The following is a 19,649-nucleotide window of genomic DNA, read 5'->3' on the forward strand; positions in this document are numbered from 1 at the left end:
AGAAACCGGTAAATACTATGCTCTGAGTACGATAACCCTCACCTTACACACGGCAGGAAAGTACTGTTATGCCGGACGTGTTACTTGGGTTCCGTGTCGCCGTCAGGAGACTCCGTGGGAGGGAGATATGTAAACACCTTGCACAGCTTCTGTAGTTTAGTATTCTTCCTTAGTAGTACACTTCACTCTGACTCTTCACTTACCACTAGCTTACTATGACTGGGACTGTCCCCTCTCGCCCTCTTCTCCTATATATATCCAAAACAGTACAGTCTAGAACGTTACAGTATATTTTAGATCATACAAAAACATGTAGCAAAAATATGTGCGAGTTGGCAACACTTCTCGCCTGGCGCCTGACCGCTAGCCCCGCGGGGCGCGGACGGCTCGCCTTGCTCCCCGCCCCCCTGCTCGCTCCTCCCGGAGCCTTCTAGAGGCCCATGGATGCTGGGGGAAGCTTCCAGCACAACAGTTCTTTTACCCAGAAAATGGTTCAACCACTAAGGAAAATGCGGCGGCCGAGGTTCAGTGAGTCTGAGCTGCTGACAATAGTTGAGGAGGTGAAGAGAGAGGCAGTCATCATGGGGAAACATGACTACGGGGTATAACGGGAGAAGAAGCAGCCTATAGCTGGCAGCAAGTCGTTCTCAGCCTCTTATGGTTGCCGATTTCCGACACAAAAATTATCTCCTGGGCCCCGATAACTGGATTCATATATTGTTATAGTCATAATGATTGATTATTAGTGCTTCTGGGCTGTTGAATATCAACACCGTGGCTAAGATCTGGAGGTGAACGGAGGGTAGAGAAGGGCTGGTCGCGGCTTGATCTCTGTCTTCTTGCTGAGACTTGTTTATTTCAACGACAGGAATTTATACAGACAAAACCCGAGAAAGGCAAACATGTTATAGTAGGATATCAATGTATTATTATTATTTAATATCACCACGAATTAGGCATACAATTGTCAATGGAAAAACCCCACGACAGATAGATCACGCCTATTGGTTCATATTTACAGCTATCAACATATGCTCCTATTTTGTGAATGGTTTACACCATAGTATGAACAAAGACACTCTCGCTAAACTCGGCGACACCTTTAAACAGTTGGCTCGTCCTTCAAGTGAGGAGGAATTGGAGCAAGGTGCAAACACCGGTGATTTAAATGTGGTGAATTTGCGATCGGGGGCTACGTACTCTTCCCTCCCAAGGGATAGCGCCCCTTCACCTTCAGAATCGTCTGAATACTTAACCCCCACTCGGCCGAACACAATGCCTGTCGATCCACCTCCCCCTCCTCCTCCTGGGGCCCCACACCACTTCCCCCCGCCCCCGATTCGGGTCATTCCAACTCACGCCAGTATTCGACAATTCTCGGGAGGCGAGACCGATTTTTCGGCGCGACAGTTTTTAGATTTGTGTGAATCTGCCATCGTAAATTCCTCCATTACGGAAGATCATGATAAAATCGCTTTCATTCGGTCACGGTTACTTCCAGGCTCTCGGGCACTGAATTTGATGCAGTCCTCAGCGTTCGCTTCGGGGGACATTGGTGTAAACTATGAGGTTTTTAAAGGGAATTTCATTAAAATCTTCGGGGGCGGGAGTAAACCAAGCATCGTTAGACAGATGGCACACACGGTTGAGTCCCTCCAAAAAAATTCCTCAACAAAGCCGATTTGGGACGCCATGATTGAGGCCAATCAGCTGGCGGTTGACTGTGTCAAGAGCTTGGAAGACGCGCTCTGGCTTCCAGGGGGCTGTATGCAAAAGCACCAGGTGAAGACAGCTTTCGAGTTGTTTTTTTACTTATTTCATATTTCAGAGAAGAACCGCCGTTCTGCCCTCCCTTTGGCCTTCAAACCGAGCGGGAAGTTGGTTGACTTCGTCTCAGAGTTAGAGGTCAAGGTTCAGGAACACCCTCACCATCAACCCCTCGCCACGGCAGCAGCATTGCAAGCACAAAGTAAGGCATCTCTCACCTGTAGTTTTTGCAAACAATCAGGACATTCTGAACATTCTTGTTTCGCGAAACGTAGGGAATCAACACATTCGAGACGGGGCTCAGATAGGAGGTCAGGAGGTTACAGGGGCGCGCATCATTCATCACACAGGAACCCTAGGCCAAACCATCAGCGGAAGGCTGCCTTTTGCCATATCCACGGGAATTGTTTTCATGATTCAGGCAGTTGTCCTGCAATACAAAAGGCCAAGGAGGAACAGAAGTACAAGTCCTCAGCGGACAGTAAACCACACTCCTCTTTTCAGAATAAAAAGACATGACTTCGTGACAGCCCCGAGGCGTACATCCAAGTGTCCCTTAAGGAAAATACTAATTGGGAGCAACTTGACTCCGTCATTGCCGCCTTGGGACGGACAAGCATAATTGCCCTCCCTTGCAAGGTGGGCAAAATTTCACTCACCTTAGCGGTTGACACAGGTGCCACAGTCAATGTCATCTCCGACTCCGCTTACAGGTCTCTGACACGACAGGCGAGTGGGGAAATTTGGCCGCTCCAAGAGAACGACCTGAATGTGGTAGGCGTGACGGGCACCACTTTGGGAATCCTTGGGCGAGTACCGCTAACAGTCAGCTTACATGAAAAAGTATGTCCCTTTCGAGATTTCTTTTATGTCTCTAGCAGGTTTGCTTTACCTGTGGATGGGATCTTAGGATTAAACGCCATGAAAAACCTGCACATAACCATAAACCCTGAAAACAACGCGATCGTGTATCAAGGCCGACGCATACAGGGGATGGTCAATCCATCGCCTCTGTCAACTGTAATCTCACCCTCAGAGGTGGAAAATGACCAACCCACCACAGACTCAGGGGCTGCCACCGCCCAAGTGTCCCCTCTTACGGTCAAACCGCACGAAACCATTGCAGACTTGTGGCGGACAGTAACGGCAGTCGTAGAAGGTCCTCATATAGTTCCGGATCGTGCTGCAAAACTTGTTAAAATCCGTTTGCCTAACGCCCCTCCGGCGGGCAGTGATGTGTGTATCGACGGAGTTCCTCACGTACACCGCGTGACGGTGGAGGTAACTCTTGCAACAGTCAAGGAGGGAGGTTTTGCAGAGGCATTGGTAATAAACACGTCTGGATCCCCTGTATCCTTAAAACACGGTGTTCGATTATGCCAGTGTCTAGTGTATGGGAGAAATGTCGCCCCGGAACCAGCTGAATACCCTTCAGCCCAAGTTTCAGGCATATCCTCGGCGTGTCAGGCTTCTCCCGAACAAGACACAGCTCATTTAGAGTCGTTCCTAAAAGTTGCACACTATTCCGAAATTAAGCCAACCTTAGTCCAGCTTCTGGAGCATTATCGGGGGGCGCTTGCTCTACCAGGCGAGCCGCTTGGAGTTACGCAGTGTGCTGAACACCACATTAAGTTAAAACCCAATACAAATCCTGTATATATCAATGCGTACAAGCTCCCCCCAGTCAGAGGGAGGTGGTGCAACAACTTATCTCTGAAATGTTAGAACAAGGTGTCATCAAAGAATCGAATTCCCCGTGGAATTCGCCCTTGTTCCTGGTTCCAAAGAAAGACGGTTCTTATCGTCCTGTGATTGATTTCCGGCGTGTGAACACCGCGACCGTGGATGATCATTTTCCGCTTCCCGTTCTTAGAGATCTTCTGATGTGTCTCGGTAGAGGAAATAAAGTCTTTACGAGTCTTGATCTGGTCAGTGGCTACTGGCAACTGCCCATGGCCCCCGAGTCACGTGAAATAACGGCTTTCAGCACGCCTCATGGCCACTATGAGTGGACGAGGATGCCGTTCGGGCTCAAAGGAGCTCCCTTGACTTTCCAAAGGACAATGAACAGTATGTTTGGTGACTTGCTGGGCAACTCTGTCTATGTGTATTTAGACGACATCATCATAGCAAGTAAAGACGTGCATGCACACATGGAAACACTAAAAGCAGTCCTACACAGACTTCAAGAGGTCGGATTAAAGCTCAAAATCACCAAATGTGAATTTTAAAGCCTCGGATCAAGTTCTTGGGGCATGTCGTGGACGAATTCGGCATCCACACAGTGGACGACAAAATAAAGGCTATTGCCGAGTTCCCTCAGCCAACGTCTGCGGACAAGGTACGGTCTTTCTTGGGTGTCGCAGGTTATTACAGGCCTTTCATTAAGGACTTCGCAGCTCGCGCGAGTCCCCTAACCCATCTTTTAAAGAAAGACGTACCATTTCAGTGGCTCCCAGCTCAACAAACCAGTTTTGAGGATTTAAAGAAAGCGCTTACACGGGCTCCGGTCCTTGTCTTTCCGGATTTCAAGGACCCCTTTCAGCTTTGTACCGACGCTTCGGCTAGTGGAGTAGGAGCCGCGCTGATGCAAACAGATATGTCCGGCAAAAGCATGTGATAGCGTTCGCCAGTCGAGTACTGGCTCCGGAAAAGAACTATTCTGTTACCCACCTAGAGGCTCTTGCCATTGTGTGGGCTCTGAGGCATTTTCGTGACATTGTGATGGGGTACAAAATTGTGGTGTTTACGGACCACGCGGCCATAACTGATCTTTTCAAGGGAAAAAACCTACACGGTCGTCTGGCAAGATGGTTCTTAACGATCCAAGCATACAATCCGGAGATAAAATACATCACCGGGAAAACAAATGTTGTCGCAGATGCCTTATCTCGGAATGTTCCGATAGGCGCGATTACCACCCCAGAGGTCATCCACAACTTCACTTCACCTGAGCTACACACTGCTCAGCGAGACCACCCTGTGTGGAAGAGGTTAATTTACGCCCTCGAGTCGGGAGACGAATCAAACCTTCCTGAATTGCCAGTTCCCTTTTCACAATTCTTCCTATCAGAGGACAACCTCCTTTGTAGGTCATGGCCAACCAAACCGGTACCTATAGACCAACTGGTCATCCCAGACATATACGTCCCCGTGACGCTTAAGCTGGTCCATAACACACCCATTGCGGGTCACCCAGGAAGAGACAAGACGCTATCTGTCACCAGACGAAAATTCTACTGGCCCACATTACGGGTTGATGTAGAAAAACATGTCGCACATTGCGTCGTTTGTGCTAAGCACAAGGGGTCCGTCAAAGGGCCAGCACCTATGTTGCAATACCCAGTACCAGAGGCGCCATGGGATGTTGTTAATATAGACTTACTACAGCTCCCCCAGAGCCAACATGGCTCGCGCTACTTATTGTGCGTCGACCAGTTCTCTAGGTTTCTAGTTCTAGCGCCTCTCAAGGACAAGACAGCCACACGCGTGGCCCATGCCCTCGTGACTCACGTGTTGTGTCCACATTCGTCTCCTCGAATTCTTCTGAGTGACAATGGCACCGAGTTTAGGAACTCAGTATTGAGCGAAATATGCGCTCAGTTTAACATCACGCAATCCTTCATCACAGCTTACCACCCAGCTGCTAATGGGTTGGCGGAGAGGGCTAATAGGAAAATCTTACAGGTCCTCAGGCCTATCGTGAACGATCTCCACGATAATTGGGAGGATTGGCTATCGCATATAGCCGCTTCCATAAATACGTCGGTAAACGACTCTACGGGGAAGTCTCCCTACTACATCTTGTATGGGGTGGAGAAACGTCTTCCGTACGACTTCCTAACAACCCCACAGCAACCTCTCTACAACATTGATAGGTACGCACAACAGCAGATGCATATGTTTTCCAAGATACACTCAGAAGTTAGGTGTACGTTAAAAGCTACGAAGGTTGAAATGATGTCAAAACAACACAAACAGGCCGTCCCGGTGAATTTCAAAGAGGGTGACACAGTCATGATTAAGCAAGCGGAAAGGAGTTCGAAACTGGAGGCTAAATTTGTGGGTCCTTACCGAATTGTTCGGAATGTCAGGGGAAATCGGTTCGAGGTTCTCGAGTCGAATAGTGGAGTCAGTCTAGAAGTTCACAGTGATCGTCTGAAAGTAATTCCCTCACCTTTGGACCTTGATATTGGTACTTCCCCCTCAGAGTCAAATGTTCAACAGGATAATCCCAACACCCATAGCTATAACTTGAGACCACGGGTTTAAATACTTCATTCCCACCACTTTCAGATCATGATGTTGCGTTTTCTGATCATCTTGTTGTCCCTCGGCTCCCTGCTTGCAACAACACCCATCCACCTGAAGCCTGGTGCCCTCACGGCACACATAGGAGAGGTCTTCCTCATAGAAGATGTGCTCCTCGTAAAATATCCATATACTTCCTTGACCAACACCACGGACACAATCAGGATAGTCTCAGAAAAACTACTCGGCATGGCAGACGCTATCCGGGCTACCAAGACTAGGGAATCAAAGGCTCCTTCTAGTACCAACTCTCTGACTCTTTTTCAACTACTGGAGGATAGGATTCTGTTCTTACGGGGAAAAGTTGATGAGGTAAACATGGATTATAGTTTTCACTCAGTTCACTCTCGGGTAAAGAGGGGGTTGCTCAACATCGGGGTCCGCCTCAAAGTTCCTTTTCGGTACGGCTACCAACGAGGACGTTCGCGATTTGCGGGACCACTACGCTCATGTACTTTCCTTTGCTGCTCGAAATCGCAGGGTGATCAACGCCAATTGTAGAAAACTTGCGCAATTGCATACTAACATTGAGGAACTGCTAGAGCAGACAAATAAGATGGTAGAGGTTATCAACATAGTTGTCAAACAGATCGACCAGGTGAATCAGTTTCTCCTCCTAGATCAGGCCTTGCATGTATTGGAAAACGTCATTAACTCCGTCGCAACGGCTAATCAGCAGGTTATTAGCAACATGGTTGATGCAGCGCACGGTAGAGTCACACCTGCCTTGTTCCCTCTACACGATTTGAGAACGACTGTCCAGATCGGGTATCAAAATTATAGCCTGACGCCTTTATTCACCCCGGACATGAGTCAATATTTTTACCCCTTGATTGAGTCCAGCCTCACCCCTGATGCCATAATCATTCATGTTCCCTTTCAGACGGCGGACGTGTTTGAGGCACACGAAATTGTCCCGTTCCCTTTTTCAGCAAAGGACAGTGTGTTGGCCCTGGACACGTCCCCGTCTCTTGTTCTAATCGCGAAGGATTTCGCTCTGTATTCAACGGGTAGCTACTCACTCTTGCAGTATTGCAAGGAGACCGTCTTCGGGCGATTCTATTGCTCTGCGTCTCTCTTTGCCTTCCTTCCAGTTCGGGGAGGGGTATGCGGGATCGCCCTCACCCGCGTGAACGCGTCTGACGCTCTTTCCCTGTGCCCTTACAAGCAGCTAACACCAACGCCTGTTTTCCATAAGAACTTTCAGGGTCTGCATTATTTTTATTTCCCTCAGTCCTTCTATGTATCGGTCATCTGCCCGGAGGGTACCACTTATCAACGGGTTACTGGTCACTATGCCATAGCGGAAGCATGCTATATCCGCTCCACTAACATAACAACGTACCCGTCCCGGATTCGTCTGGTTTTCACGGCCAATATTTCCCATCGAGTGTTTCCTCTACGGTCTCTCGATGACATTCATTTATCCAGCATCTCGTATGTGACTAATTCCCTTAATTCATTGTCTTTCGCGAACAAAACAGAGTTTGCGGAAACCCTGGAGGAAACGCTGCCTGATTATTTGCTTCTCCCCTACCTGTACCCTGGATTTTTTGTACCAGTGTTTCTGATGTTCGTCAGTCTCGTCGTCATGTGCTACCTTATTAGGGGAAACTCTGTCCTGCACGAGTATTTGGTTGTGCAGACGCGGCGACTGGATGCCGGGAGGCCACTGGCAAGGTAGTTTTTCCTTTTCTCAGACAAGTCAGGGGACAGAAACCTGGCTGCTCCTATACTTAACATTGTGCTGTGTTTCACTACTGTATTTTTTTTTTTAGGAGCTAGATCACCGTTTCATTGTCTGTAACTATGCCAGTTGATAGTTTCTTATACATGTGTCCTTATATTTATCTTTTGAGAGGTTTCTTATGTTTCATGTCACACACGTTGTGGTTTCCCTCTCCCTATTTATATTATAATTCCACATCTGTTCTTACATACCCAGTGTTTTAATATAATTGTATCATAGGCAGTCTGCTTGACAAACTCCCTCTATGTATGTTCATGGTACCTCGACTGCTATTTCGATTTTTATATATCGCGAGGTCGCGATCACTGGTAGGTGACCGAGCAGTGTTATAGTAGGATATCAATGTATTATTATTATTTAATATCACCACGAATTAGGCATACAATTGTCAATGGAAAAACCCCACGACAGATAGATCACGCCACCTTATAGGAATGTCGTCCGTCAGTGTTTACCGTCTCAGTTTTGTATACTTAGCACTCCGATGGTGCGTGGAGGTCACCTTGACATACGTGACCAATTGTAACCATTATTTTCCAACCTGTAACTCGCCACTCCTTCACGAGAGTCCGACTGACACACAACGACAGTCGCTCTCGCTCCGTCGCTTCTTGTACATAAAGGCTACGAATATAATTCGCCTTAAGGAAGCTGAAGTCTTAATCAACACCCTTTAAACGCCCCCCGACAAGCCCGTTACAAACATATGTACCTTTCTCAGTTTAACTAAGAATACAAAACTTGATTTACAGAAACTAAATGAAATTAATTATAATAAAGGAAAATAATGGATTCAGTAATTTCAGCTTAAACTGTTAGATTTATAAAAATATGTGGAGGAGTAATTAAAGAAACTGTACTTTACATGGGAGACTTAAATAACTTCTTTACTAACTTCAACATACTCCCCATCATAGGAGTCTAGCACTCCTATTACATATGACAACTGTATTCCTGAGCATAAAGCATCAACCTTAAATTATTCATACATATCACTTGGGAAATACAATTCACAGCCTCAGAAACTAGTCCGTCAACTTGAACTTCAACTAAAGTTACAAGTCAAGTTTTCTAGAAACTCTAACAGACCTACCAGAGAGAGTACGAGTTTCAGCAGCTGTCTCAGGAAGTGGACTAGAATCTGAGGACTCCTGGATAGCTGTATCAACTTCAGGTAAATCTTGGACAGTCTCATTAACATCAGTATACTCATGGCTAGATACTTCCAAGTTATGTAACTTCTGAACTGCCCTATTTAGTACTCCTCTGGAAGGCTTCACATTTACACTTCTGAGAACACCATCCTGACCTGGGAAAATATCTACAACCAAACCCAGGGGCCATTGTAGCATTGGAATGTTGTCCTCCTTCACAAGGACTAATTCACCTCTGTTAATACTGCATTTTGAAGTGAAACCCTTAACAACTGGGGACAAATTGGAAATATAATCTGAGCTCCACCTCTTCCAAAATTTGTCTAATGTTCTCCATTCCTCAAATCTTGAGGGGAAATACAGGAAGGTGTAGGGTCCAACTCAGAGTGAGTACTGGCATTTCTGCCAATGAGGAAATGTGAGGGAGATAAGGGCGGAGCACTATTAGGTTCGTCCCCAACATAAGTGAGAGGTCTTGAGTTTACACATGCTTCTATTTCTTGTAGTACAGTCTCTAGTTCACTTCTGGAAATATACTTAACACTTAGAGTTTTCCCCATGGCGGACTTGACAGATCTTATCAGACGTTCCCACCATCCTCCCCACCATGGAGAACGGGGGACTATAAACTCCCAGTGTGGAGATATGTGGCCAAAAACCTTCTGTATTTGCCCACTGCAAGCAACAAAAGTTTTGGCATTATCTGAGTACATCACTGAAGGTAGCCCTCTCCGTGCAATGAATCTGCATAGGGCAAGCATGCAATCCTCAACACTCATAGAGTCAGTGAGCTCTACATGTATAGCTCTGACAACAGCACAGGTGAACAGTAAAATGTAAAATTTCTTAGAAGGGAAATCAGAGCAGAATAGAGGGCCAGCAAAGTCCAGGCCAGTCACTGTAAATGGTGGAGCAGCTTTAACTCTCAGTTCTGGTAGTGGGGCTACAGGTTGGCTACAAGCTCTGGAGTCATGTCTCTGGCATCTTACACATTCCTTGATCACCGTCTTAGCAATTCTTCAAATTCCTATAATCCAGAAACTTTCTCTCAAGGTAGATACAATGATAGAAACACCTGCATGTTTGAGAAAAAGATGGTGAAACTTGACCAGTAGCTTTGCTAGGTGACCTTTATCATCTAGAAGGGATCTAGATTAATCAACTTTGACCCCTTAGGAAGAGGCTTGTCACTTAGCAGAGCCTTAATCTCATGAGGAAACATATCTCTCTGTACATGATAAAACATCTTTACCTTAGCATCATCCAACTCCTTGGCGGAAAGTGGAAATGTATCTATTTGCAGTGATCGTGATGATATTGACAACAACGAGCAAGTCCTCCTAGACCTAGAGTGACCTCAAGCTGGTATTCACCACATATCATTATTGTTTAATCATTTAGTTTTTGTCATCCAGCATCAAGCAATCATTCCCATGCAAGGATATAATGCACAACATAAGCAACTTCAATTGCTAGAAAATAAGACAATGTTGCCAGCCCCTATAGTGTGCACCGTGCAGTAAATAACTCATGTAGATAATGCCTGTTTTTCTATCACATACTTCTGTCGATGCAATGTCTTTTAGTTCTTGCTTCGGGTATATTAATTACTAATCCATTCTTATTTCTCCGACTACCATTTCCTGTGTCGATACGTCAGTCAGTTCAATACTTTTATATTCTTAGCTTGTGTTTTGCAATTCTTTGCCAATTAAATCACTGGACACATCTTAATAAATATCACAGATTTGTTTATCATATATCAGTCACATAAGTTTATTTCAGATGCTCTTAAAACAACATCTGTCCATTCATAGTCCAGCTTAACCTGGTAGCAGCAACGGGCCAAATTTGTGGCTTTACTGTGTACAAGCGATGGGCCACATTTTTGCCATGATATAAACCCCCCAAAATAGATGATGCATACCGTAAACTGATCACAAATGTGTTGATATATATTGTTATGCCGGACGTGTTACTTGGGTTCCGTGTCGCCGTCAGGAGACTCCGTGGGAGGGAGAAATGTAAACACTTCGCACAGCTTCTGTAGTTTAATATTCTTCCTTAGTAGTACACTTCACTTTGACTCTTCACTTACCACTAGCTTACTATGACTGGGACTGGGACTCTCTCGCCCTCTTCTCCTATATATATCCAGAACAGTACAGTCTAGAATGTTACAGTATATTTTAGATCATACAAGAACATGTAGCAAAAATATATGCGAGTTGGCAACACTTCCCGCCTGGCGCCTGGCCGCGCCCCGCGGGGCGCGGACGGCTCGCCTTGCTCCCCGCCCCCTTGCTCGTTTCTCCGGGAGCCTTCTAGAGGCCTATGGTCGCCGGGGGAAGCTTCCAGCACAACACTATCCCCCCCTCTTAATTGTGATCGTCCCGATCACACACTTAACTATGTACAAACATAAGATAATTAATCAAAAACATAATAATCGTCGTATCGCTGTGGACGCCTGCGTTGTCTCTGTCTTCTGTTCGTTGCCTCCTGCGCGTCTGTCTCCTGGTGCGCCTCGTCGTCGTCCGCTTCTTGGGGTGTCCCTGGAACATCTGCCGAAGCCGGGAGGTTATCTCCCTCGGCTGAAAGGGCCAGAAGGCCTACGTCGTCGTCGACCTCCTCTCGGTCCTGGACGTCCCTTGCGTTTTCGTCGGCTGCTGGGTGTCTGTAGTTGTTCCAGGTGTAGTTTCCCGGACCGTAGTACCTCCATAGGCGGTTGACGTGGACAACTTTTGGCTTGGTCTTTTCCGTTCTCCGGATTCGGTAAGTCACGTCGGAGAGGCGTTCTAGCACAGTGTAAGGGCCTTCCCAGGGGCTCTGTAACTTCGGAGACTGTCCTTTCTTCCTCTGCGGGTTGTAAAGCCAGACTCGGTCTCCTTCCTTGAAGTCAACGTGGCTTGCCCTCATATTGTAACCGCGCTTCATGGCCTCCCCGGAGAACTTCAAGGCACCTCCGACTTGATGGTGCACCTCTTCCAGCCGTTCCTCTAGTTGACGGGCAAAACTGGAGGCGTCCCTTGGAAGGCTTTCCCCAGGAGGCCTTCCTGTCAGTAGGTCCACCGGCAATCGCAGCTCACGTCCAAACATCAGCTTTGCCGGCGAATACCCCGTAGTCTCGTGGGCGGCAGACCTGTAGGCCATGAGAAGCGCAGGCAGCTTCTGATCCCATGAAGACTGATCATTGTTGCACTGCTTGGCCAACTCCTGGCCCAACGTCCAATTAAACCTCTCCACCATTCCATCTGACTGTGGGTGCAGAGGGGTGGTCCGGGTCTTCTTGATACCCAGAAGCTTGCAGCACTCAGCAAGGACTGTTGACTCAAAATTCCTTCCCTGGTCGGAATGGAGCTCGTTAGGCACACCGAAGCGACAGAAGAACTCTTCCACCAAAACCTTGGCGATGGTAGTGGCTTTCTGGTCAGGGATGGCGTAGGCTTCCGGCCACTTGGTGAAGTAATCCATTGTGACGCAGCTGTACCTATTTCCGTTCGTCGTCAGAGGCAAGGGTCCTGCTATATCCACTGCCACCCGTTCCATGGGGGCTCCAACCTGGTATAGTTGCAGTGGGGCACGGTGACGCTTCTTGGGGCCCTTCTTTGAACAGCACACCTCACACGCGTGACACCATTCTTCCACGTCCTTCCTCATGCCAACCCAGTAGAACCTTTGGCGCAGGCGACTCAGTGTCTTCTTTACCCCAAGGTGTCCGCTGGTGATGCTGTCGTGCATTTCTTTCAAGACGCCTTCCCGGGACTTCACAGGTAACACCGTGGACCAGTAGTGGTCAAGACCATCATGAGAGACCCAGCGTCGCTGCAACACCCCGTCGTCTATCCGAAGAGTGTCCCACTGAGTCCAGTAATTCTTGGTGGTAGGGCTTTCTCTCGAGATTACTTCCCACCCAGGTCGCGTTGACGACTGACTCAGCCACTCCATAATTGGTCTCAGATCTCGGTCCTCCCGCTGCAGTTTTCCCAAGTCTTCCCATGGCACCTCCGCTGTCTGTTCCACTGTAGTGCGGCGGCACATATTCTGGACGCTTTCCCTCTGGAGGCAATGTTGACACTCAGGTAGGCAGGGGCGCCGGCTCAACCTGTCCGCGTTACCGTGTGTTAGTCCAGATCGGTGCACAATAGTGTAGTGATGCTGCTCTAGTTTACCTATCCAGCGAGCAAGCTGGCCCTCAGGGTTTTTCAGTGACTTCAGCCACCGCAATGCAACGTGATCCGTGCGGATGGTGAAAGTTGCACCGTACAGATAAGCATGGAAAAAGTCAAGGCTCTTGACTACTGCCAGGAGTTCTTTCCGGGTCACTGAATAGTTTTTCTCGGCTGGAGTGAGTTTCTTGCTGAAGTAGGCCACAACCCGCTCCATGTCAGCACATGCCTGGGACAGCACTCCACCAATCCCCTCATCACTGGCATCACAATCCAGTATAAAAGGCTTAGAGGGGTCTGGGTAGGTGAGTACGGGCGAGCTGATGAGGGCCTCCTTGAGCTTCTTAAAGGCAACCTGAGTTTCCGCTGTCCACTCAAACTTGCGCCCCTTCTTCGTCAGGAGGTGCAGTGGTGCAGCAATCGTAGCGAAGCCTTTCACAAACCTGCGGTAGTATGAGCACAACCCGAGGAAGCTCCGCAGCTCCTTCACGTTGGTGGGTGTCGGCCAGTCCCTTACCGCAGTCACCTTCTCAGGATCAGTGCGTACTCCAGCCTCGCTCACGATGTGTCCCAAGTATTGGACCTCCTTTTGGAACAGACAGCATTTCTTCGGGCTGAGCTTAAGGTGTGCAGCTCTAAACCGGGCGAAAACCTCTGATAGCCTTTCCATCTGCTCGAAGGTCTGGCCAAAGACAATCACGTCGTCGAGGTAGATGAGTGCCGTCTTCCAGTGAAGTCCCTCCAGCACCCTCTCCATCAGCCGCTCGAACGTGGCCGGCGCGTTGCACAGGCTAAAGGGCATGACCTTAAACTGCCACAGGCCTTGACCGTAGGAGAAGGCTGTTTTCTCTTTGTCCTGCTCCGCCATTTTGACTTGGTGATACCCAGACTTCATATCCAGTGTTGAAAACCACTTGGAGCCCACCAAGGCGTCGAGCGTGTCGTCGATCCGTGAGAGTGGGTATGAATCCTTGATGGTGAGATCGTTGAGGGCTCGGTAGTCCACGCAGCACCTGAGGGAACCGTCCTTTTTCCTGACGAGCACTACAGCAGACGCCCACGGGCTGCTGGACCGCTCGATTAACCCTTGTTGCCGGAGATCATCCATTACCTCATCCATCTCCTTGCGACGGGCTGGTGCCATCCTTCGAGGGGCTTGCTTCACTGGGCGGTGGCTACCTGTGTCGATGTGGTGCTCTACCAGGTCCGTACACCCCAAGTCCAGGTCTCCTGTGGAAAACACATCTGCATTTCTCACGAGAAGCTCCCTGAGCTGTTCCACTTGGGGTTCCTCTAGACACTTGGAGCTCCTGTCAAACAGGTCGCGCAGGTAGTCAGGCAGCTCCTCCTGGGGCTTCGTCAAGGTTCTCCTGCAGACACAGGTTCTTGGTTTCTGGTCGATCTCTTGGCACAACCCAACCATGGTCCCTTGTTTTATTTTCTTTGGGCTGAAGGAGACATTGGCCACGACGACAGGCACTACCGCTGCAGCAGGGTCTACCAAAGTACTGCCTACAATCACCCCGTTTTCTACCGGGCATCGACTTCCACTCTCTACAACACACAGTCTAGCCGGGGGGGCACCCGTAATTTGACAGGGTAACAGCATCTCCGACCTCGGAGGAATAATGGTGGTGCGCTTGACCGTCACTGGCAGGTCTTCCTTGTTCACAGTCGTCAGTGGCACCCTCCTTCCTCCTACAGTCAGCTGCTTAGCGCGGAAGTCCAGCTCGCACCTGTGGGAGACAAGATAATCCATACCTAGGATGCAGGGGTCGTCCATGTCGGCCACGTACACAGAGAGGAACTCTTCCTTTCCTCCGAGCTCAAACTTCACGTCCACTGGGCCTCTGAGCTCTGTGTAGTGTCCTGTGACTCCACACAGTCGATGCGGCGTCTTAGGAAGCCGACGATGACTCACCACGTCAGGCCGCATGCACCAATGTGCGTTCCGAGCCTGTGTCGACGACCACAGGCCACAACACTCCGTCAACCTTGCCCTCCACTTGGCAGCTTGTCATGGTGGTTCTCCTGCACACTGATATCTTCGGGGCATGTACAGGACAGACTGGTCGTTGCCCCCGTGAACCAGTCCTTCTTAGTTTCCCGAGTGGTGGTCCCTCGTTGGGGGCACATTTTTCCGACACTCATTCTTCCAGTGCCCCTTTTCTCCACAGGTCCAGCACTTGGGTCCTTCCCTGGGCTTCTTCTTAGCGGCACCTTCATATTCCTTCTTCCTCTTATAGCATTCGTTCTCCTTGTGCCCAACCTTCTCGCAGTACCAGCACGTTCCTTGGAACCTGTCTGTGTCGCTGACAGCGCCCTTTCGTGCCCTAAAGCCAGAAGTCGAGTCGTCCCTGAAGCTTGACAAGCTAGACCTAACAAAGGACTCAAACTCCATGGCACGTGCCAGAGCTTCCTGCATTGATGTTGGCTTTGCTTGGTTCACTTGTATCTTCAGCTGAGGGCTGTCCAGGGCATCGATGAATTGATCACGCAGCAAAACCGTCAGCAGGTCAGGGGAGGCACCTGGGTATGCCTTGTGCGCCATGCTCTCAAGGTCCTGAGCGAGTTCCTGAAGAGACTCGCCGCGCCTCCTGTTGCGGGTTCTGAACCTAACCCTGAAGAGCTCGTTCTGGTGCTTGGTCCCATATCGTTGCTCCAGCGCCTGTGCCAGCCCGCTGTAGCTGCCCTTTGTCGCATTGTCGAGCTGAGCAAGGACCTCCAGCGCCGCCCCTTTCAGGCTAGTGGCCAGCTGTACCGCGCACTCTTGGTCATCCCATCCGTTCCGAGCTGCCAACAGCTCAAACTGAGCGCGGTAAGCCTCCCAGGAGACCTTGCCATCAAACTCCTGAGGCTTCTTTCTAACAGGCGAACCCAGCAGACCCATGGGGCTGGCGGAACTTCTTGCGGGATAAACTCAGGCGAAACAGGGCTCAAACTACCCCGGACTTGCGTAGGAGAAGCATCTTGGGTACAACTAGCCCCTGCAGGCACTGGCTGTCCGTTTCCAGCCAAGCAGTCTTCAGGGGCCTTCACTCTGTCACTTACTTCTAGTATTTCTTTGTGTGTCGTCTCCCGTACCACCTCCATCTCTTGTTAAAGATTTGTGTGTTCTTTCTCCACTTCTATCAGGCGTTGTCCCAAGTTCGTGGTCACATCAGTCATTTCTCTTCGCACTGATTCACTTCCATCTTGTACTGCTTTTAGCTGTAGCTGTAATCCCGTGAAGCGATCTTCTAGCTGTTCTTTGAGTTCTTGGAGTGTTCCTTCTTGTTGTTGCTGTGCTCTTTCTTGTTGTTCTTTGAGTTCTTGGAGTGTTCCTTCTTGTTGTTGCTGTGCTCTTTCTTGTTGTTCTTTGAGTTCTTAGTGTGCTTTTTCTTGTTGTTCCTTGAGTTCTTGGAGTGCTCTTTCTTGTTTCTCCCCCTGTAGTCTCAAGGCTTCCAAAAGTTCAGTCAACATGTCGTCCCTCCGGGCAGCTTGGGAACGAGTCTCCATGGCAAAAAAACAAAAACAAATGGCTACACTCCTGACACCAGTGTTATGCCGGACGTGTTACTTGGGTTCCGTGTCGCCGTCAGGAGACTCCGTGGGAGGGAGATATGTAAACACTTCGCACAGCTTCTGTAGTTTAATATTCTTCCTTAGTAGTACACTTCACTTTGACTCTTCACTTACCACTAGCTTACTATGACTGGGACTGGGACTCTCTCGCCCTCTTCTCCTATATATATCCAGAACAGTACAGTCTAGAATGTTACAGTATATTTTAGATCATACAAGAACATGTAGCAAAAATATATGCGAGTTGGCAACACTTCCCGCCTGGCGCCTGGCCGCGCCCCGCGGGGCGCGGACGGCTCGCCTTGCTCCCCGCCCCTTTGCTCGTTTCTCCGGGAGCCTTCTAGAGGCCTATGGTCGCCGGGGGAAGCTTCCAGCACAACAATATTATGAAATGGTTTGTGTGAGTGATGATTTTTTTCTCATTTTTCTCGCTTGGAGGGGCCTTTAAGAAACATGATCCCTGCAGCTACCAGGTTAACCTCTTTTAGTATAGTACACTAATCAAGAAAAAACATCCCAATTAATAGTTTATTTGAACTTTACTCATATTTCAGGGCCAAACATGATGTGGAAGAAAAAATCAGTTGTCTCCATCAGTCGGGTTTGTGCCATGGCAGCTTTCTCCAGCTGTCCGGCAGAGGTCCAGTCCATGCCGTGGAGAAATTCAGCCCCCAACAAGGAGATGGCATGCCAGAGTGTATCCACAGCTTCTCCTCCAATCAATCAATCCTTGCAATGCCCTTTCTCTTTTCTCTCCTTCTGTACCACCATGCTTACACACAACTGATCCAAGGTACTTAAACTCATTAACCTCCTCCATTTCTTCACCATTCAAAATTATTTTGCATTCTTTTTCACATTCAATGCCCACTCTATATGGGCATACAAAATTTACAACCTCCCTTCTACTCCGCTCACAAACCATCACTTTACTTTTGTTGACATTTACTTTCAACTTTCTCCTTTTACATACACTATTAAAAACACTGACCAAATTTTGTAAGTCACTTTCATTTTCTGCAATGAGCACCGTGTCATCACCCACTTCCTTCCCTTCCTCAGCATACATTTTTACTTCGATTTCCCCAACTTTGCCCTTCATTTCTCATAACACCATCCATATAAATATTGAACAACCACGATTACATGACACACCCCTGCCTTAAGCCCACTTTCATCTCAAAATGTTCACTTGTTTTTCCACTAATTTTGACACATGCAGATGCATCCTCATAGAAAGACTTTATTGCATAAAGCAGTTTTCCTCCCACACCATATATCTTTAAGACGTCCCACAATGCCAGCCAATCGACTCTGTCATAAACTTTCTCTAGAATAACTAGATCCATGAAGGCAGCATAGTATTTTTTCCTTTTGCTAATGTTTTTTTAATACCATCCTGAAGGAAAATATCTGATCCACACATCCTCTTCCCATCCTGAAGTCTCCTTGTTCTTCACTGATTTTCTCTTCTGTAAGTCTTTGCGCAATCTCAATTAGGACTTTTCCATATACCTTTCCAGGTAGCCTACACAGAGCAGACTTATACCCAGACAACTCGATCCCACCTCCCCTCTCCTGCCCTTCCCCTTGTAAACTGGGACCGTGATGGCTTTTGTCGAGTCTGCTGGCACCTCCCCCCCCCCCCCCCCCTTCCTAGGCCACTTCACATATCTTAACCATTCATATAGTAACTTCATCTCCACACTTCAACATTTCTGCTGTGATTCCACTCAATTCATTCATCATCATTTCATCGACGCCTGCTCCTAGGAGCTCCCACCAGGGGATGGCCACAGCAGAAGTTTCCATCTTTCTCTATCCAGACACTCCCTCCTTGCTTGCTCAAAGTTTCTCAAGGATCTTTCACCCTTCACCCGAACATACTCCTGCACCCTATCTCTCCATTTCACTGGAGGTCGTCCTCTAACATTCCCTCCCTCAATCTCACATACACCCTTCTGGTCATCTTACTCTCCTCCATTCGGTCCATGTGGCCAAACCACTTTAAAGTCACTTCTTCCACCACTCCACACTTATTCCCTTCACCCCCGTGACACATTCCAAAACGCCTGTACACACTTTCATTACTCATTCCATCCATTCTACTCACACCACAAGCACTCCTCAAATAACTCATTTCCACTACCTGCACTCTAGACCTCTAGCTTTCATTCCAGGCCCATGTTTCATTTGCATATATGAGGGTTGGTACTATTATTGTATTTTTAACTGATAACTGATCCAAGGTACTTAAACTCATTGACCTCCTCCATTTCATCACCATTCAGAATTATTTTGCACTCTTTTTCACATTCAGTTTCCACTCTATATATGGGCTTATAAAATCTACAACCTCGCTTCTACTCCACTCACAAACCATCACTTTACTTTTGTTGACATTTACTTTCAACTCTCTCCTTTTACAGACACTATGAAAAACACTGACCAAATTTTATGTCACTCTCATTTTCTGCAATGAGCACTGTGTCATCAGTAAACAGGATTGAATTCAGCACCCACTTCCTTCCCTCAGCATACATTTTTACTCCAACTTCTCCAACTTTGCCCTTCATTTCTCTCATGACACCATCCATATAAATATTGAACAACCATGGTGACATGACACGCCCCTGCCTTAATGCCACTTTTATCTCAAAATGTTCACTTGTTTCTCCACTAATTTTGACACATGCAGATGCATCCTCATAGAAAGACTTTATTGCAATGCATGAGCAGTTTTCCTCCCACACCATAAATCTTTAAAACATCCCGCAATGCAATCCAATCGACTCTGTCATAAGCTTTTTCTAAGTCCATGAAGGCAGCATATAGTTTCTTTCCTTTTGCTATTATTTTTTCTACTTCCATCCTGAAGGAAAATATCTGATTGATTCCATCAGTTCCTGCTGCTTTTCCATTTTTTAATCTTTT

The 19,649-nt window shown here is 47.9% G+C and overlaps 1 protein-coding gene across 1 annotated transcript; it reads left to right on the forward strand.

Annotated features, from left to right (window-relative positions):
- The first annotated feature begins 1,046 nt into the window (after positions 1 to 1,046).
- LOC126996797 (uncharacterized) lies at positions 1,047 to 6,444 on the forward strand. Its single transcript, XM_050857659.1, has 2 exons — positions 1,047 to 1,969; positions 6,064 to 6,444. Exons 1-2 carry the CDS (start codon positions 1,066 to 1,068, stop codon positions 6,297 to 6,299), a joined length of 1,140 nt encoding a protein of 379 aa, XP_050713616.1. The 5' UTR covers positions 1,047 to 1,065; the 3' UTR covers positions 6,300 to 6,444.
- The last annotated feature ends 13,205 nt before the right edge of the window (positions 6,445 to 19,649 follow it).

This window comes from Eriocheir sinensis, chromosome 11 (assembly GCF_024679095.1).
Source record: "Eriocheir sinensis breed Jianghai 21 chromosome 11, ASM2467909v1, whole genome shotgun sequence".
NCBI classification, from domain to species: domain Eukaryota; kingdom Metazoa; phylum Arthropoda; class Malacostraca; order Decapoda; family Varunidae; genus Eriocheir; species Eriocheir sinensis.

Bases quoted from the DNA above. Each gene is read 5' to 3' on its own strand.
- LOC126996797 (XM_050857659.1), top strand. From the start codon at position 1,066: ATGAACAAAGACACTCTCGCTAAACTCGGCGACACCTTTAAACAGTTG. The intron at 1,970-6,063 runs GTAAGGCATCTC...CACCACTTTCAG, and splicing joins AGCAGCATTGCAAGCACAAA to ATCATGATGTTGCGTTTTCT.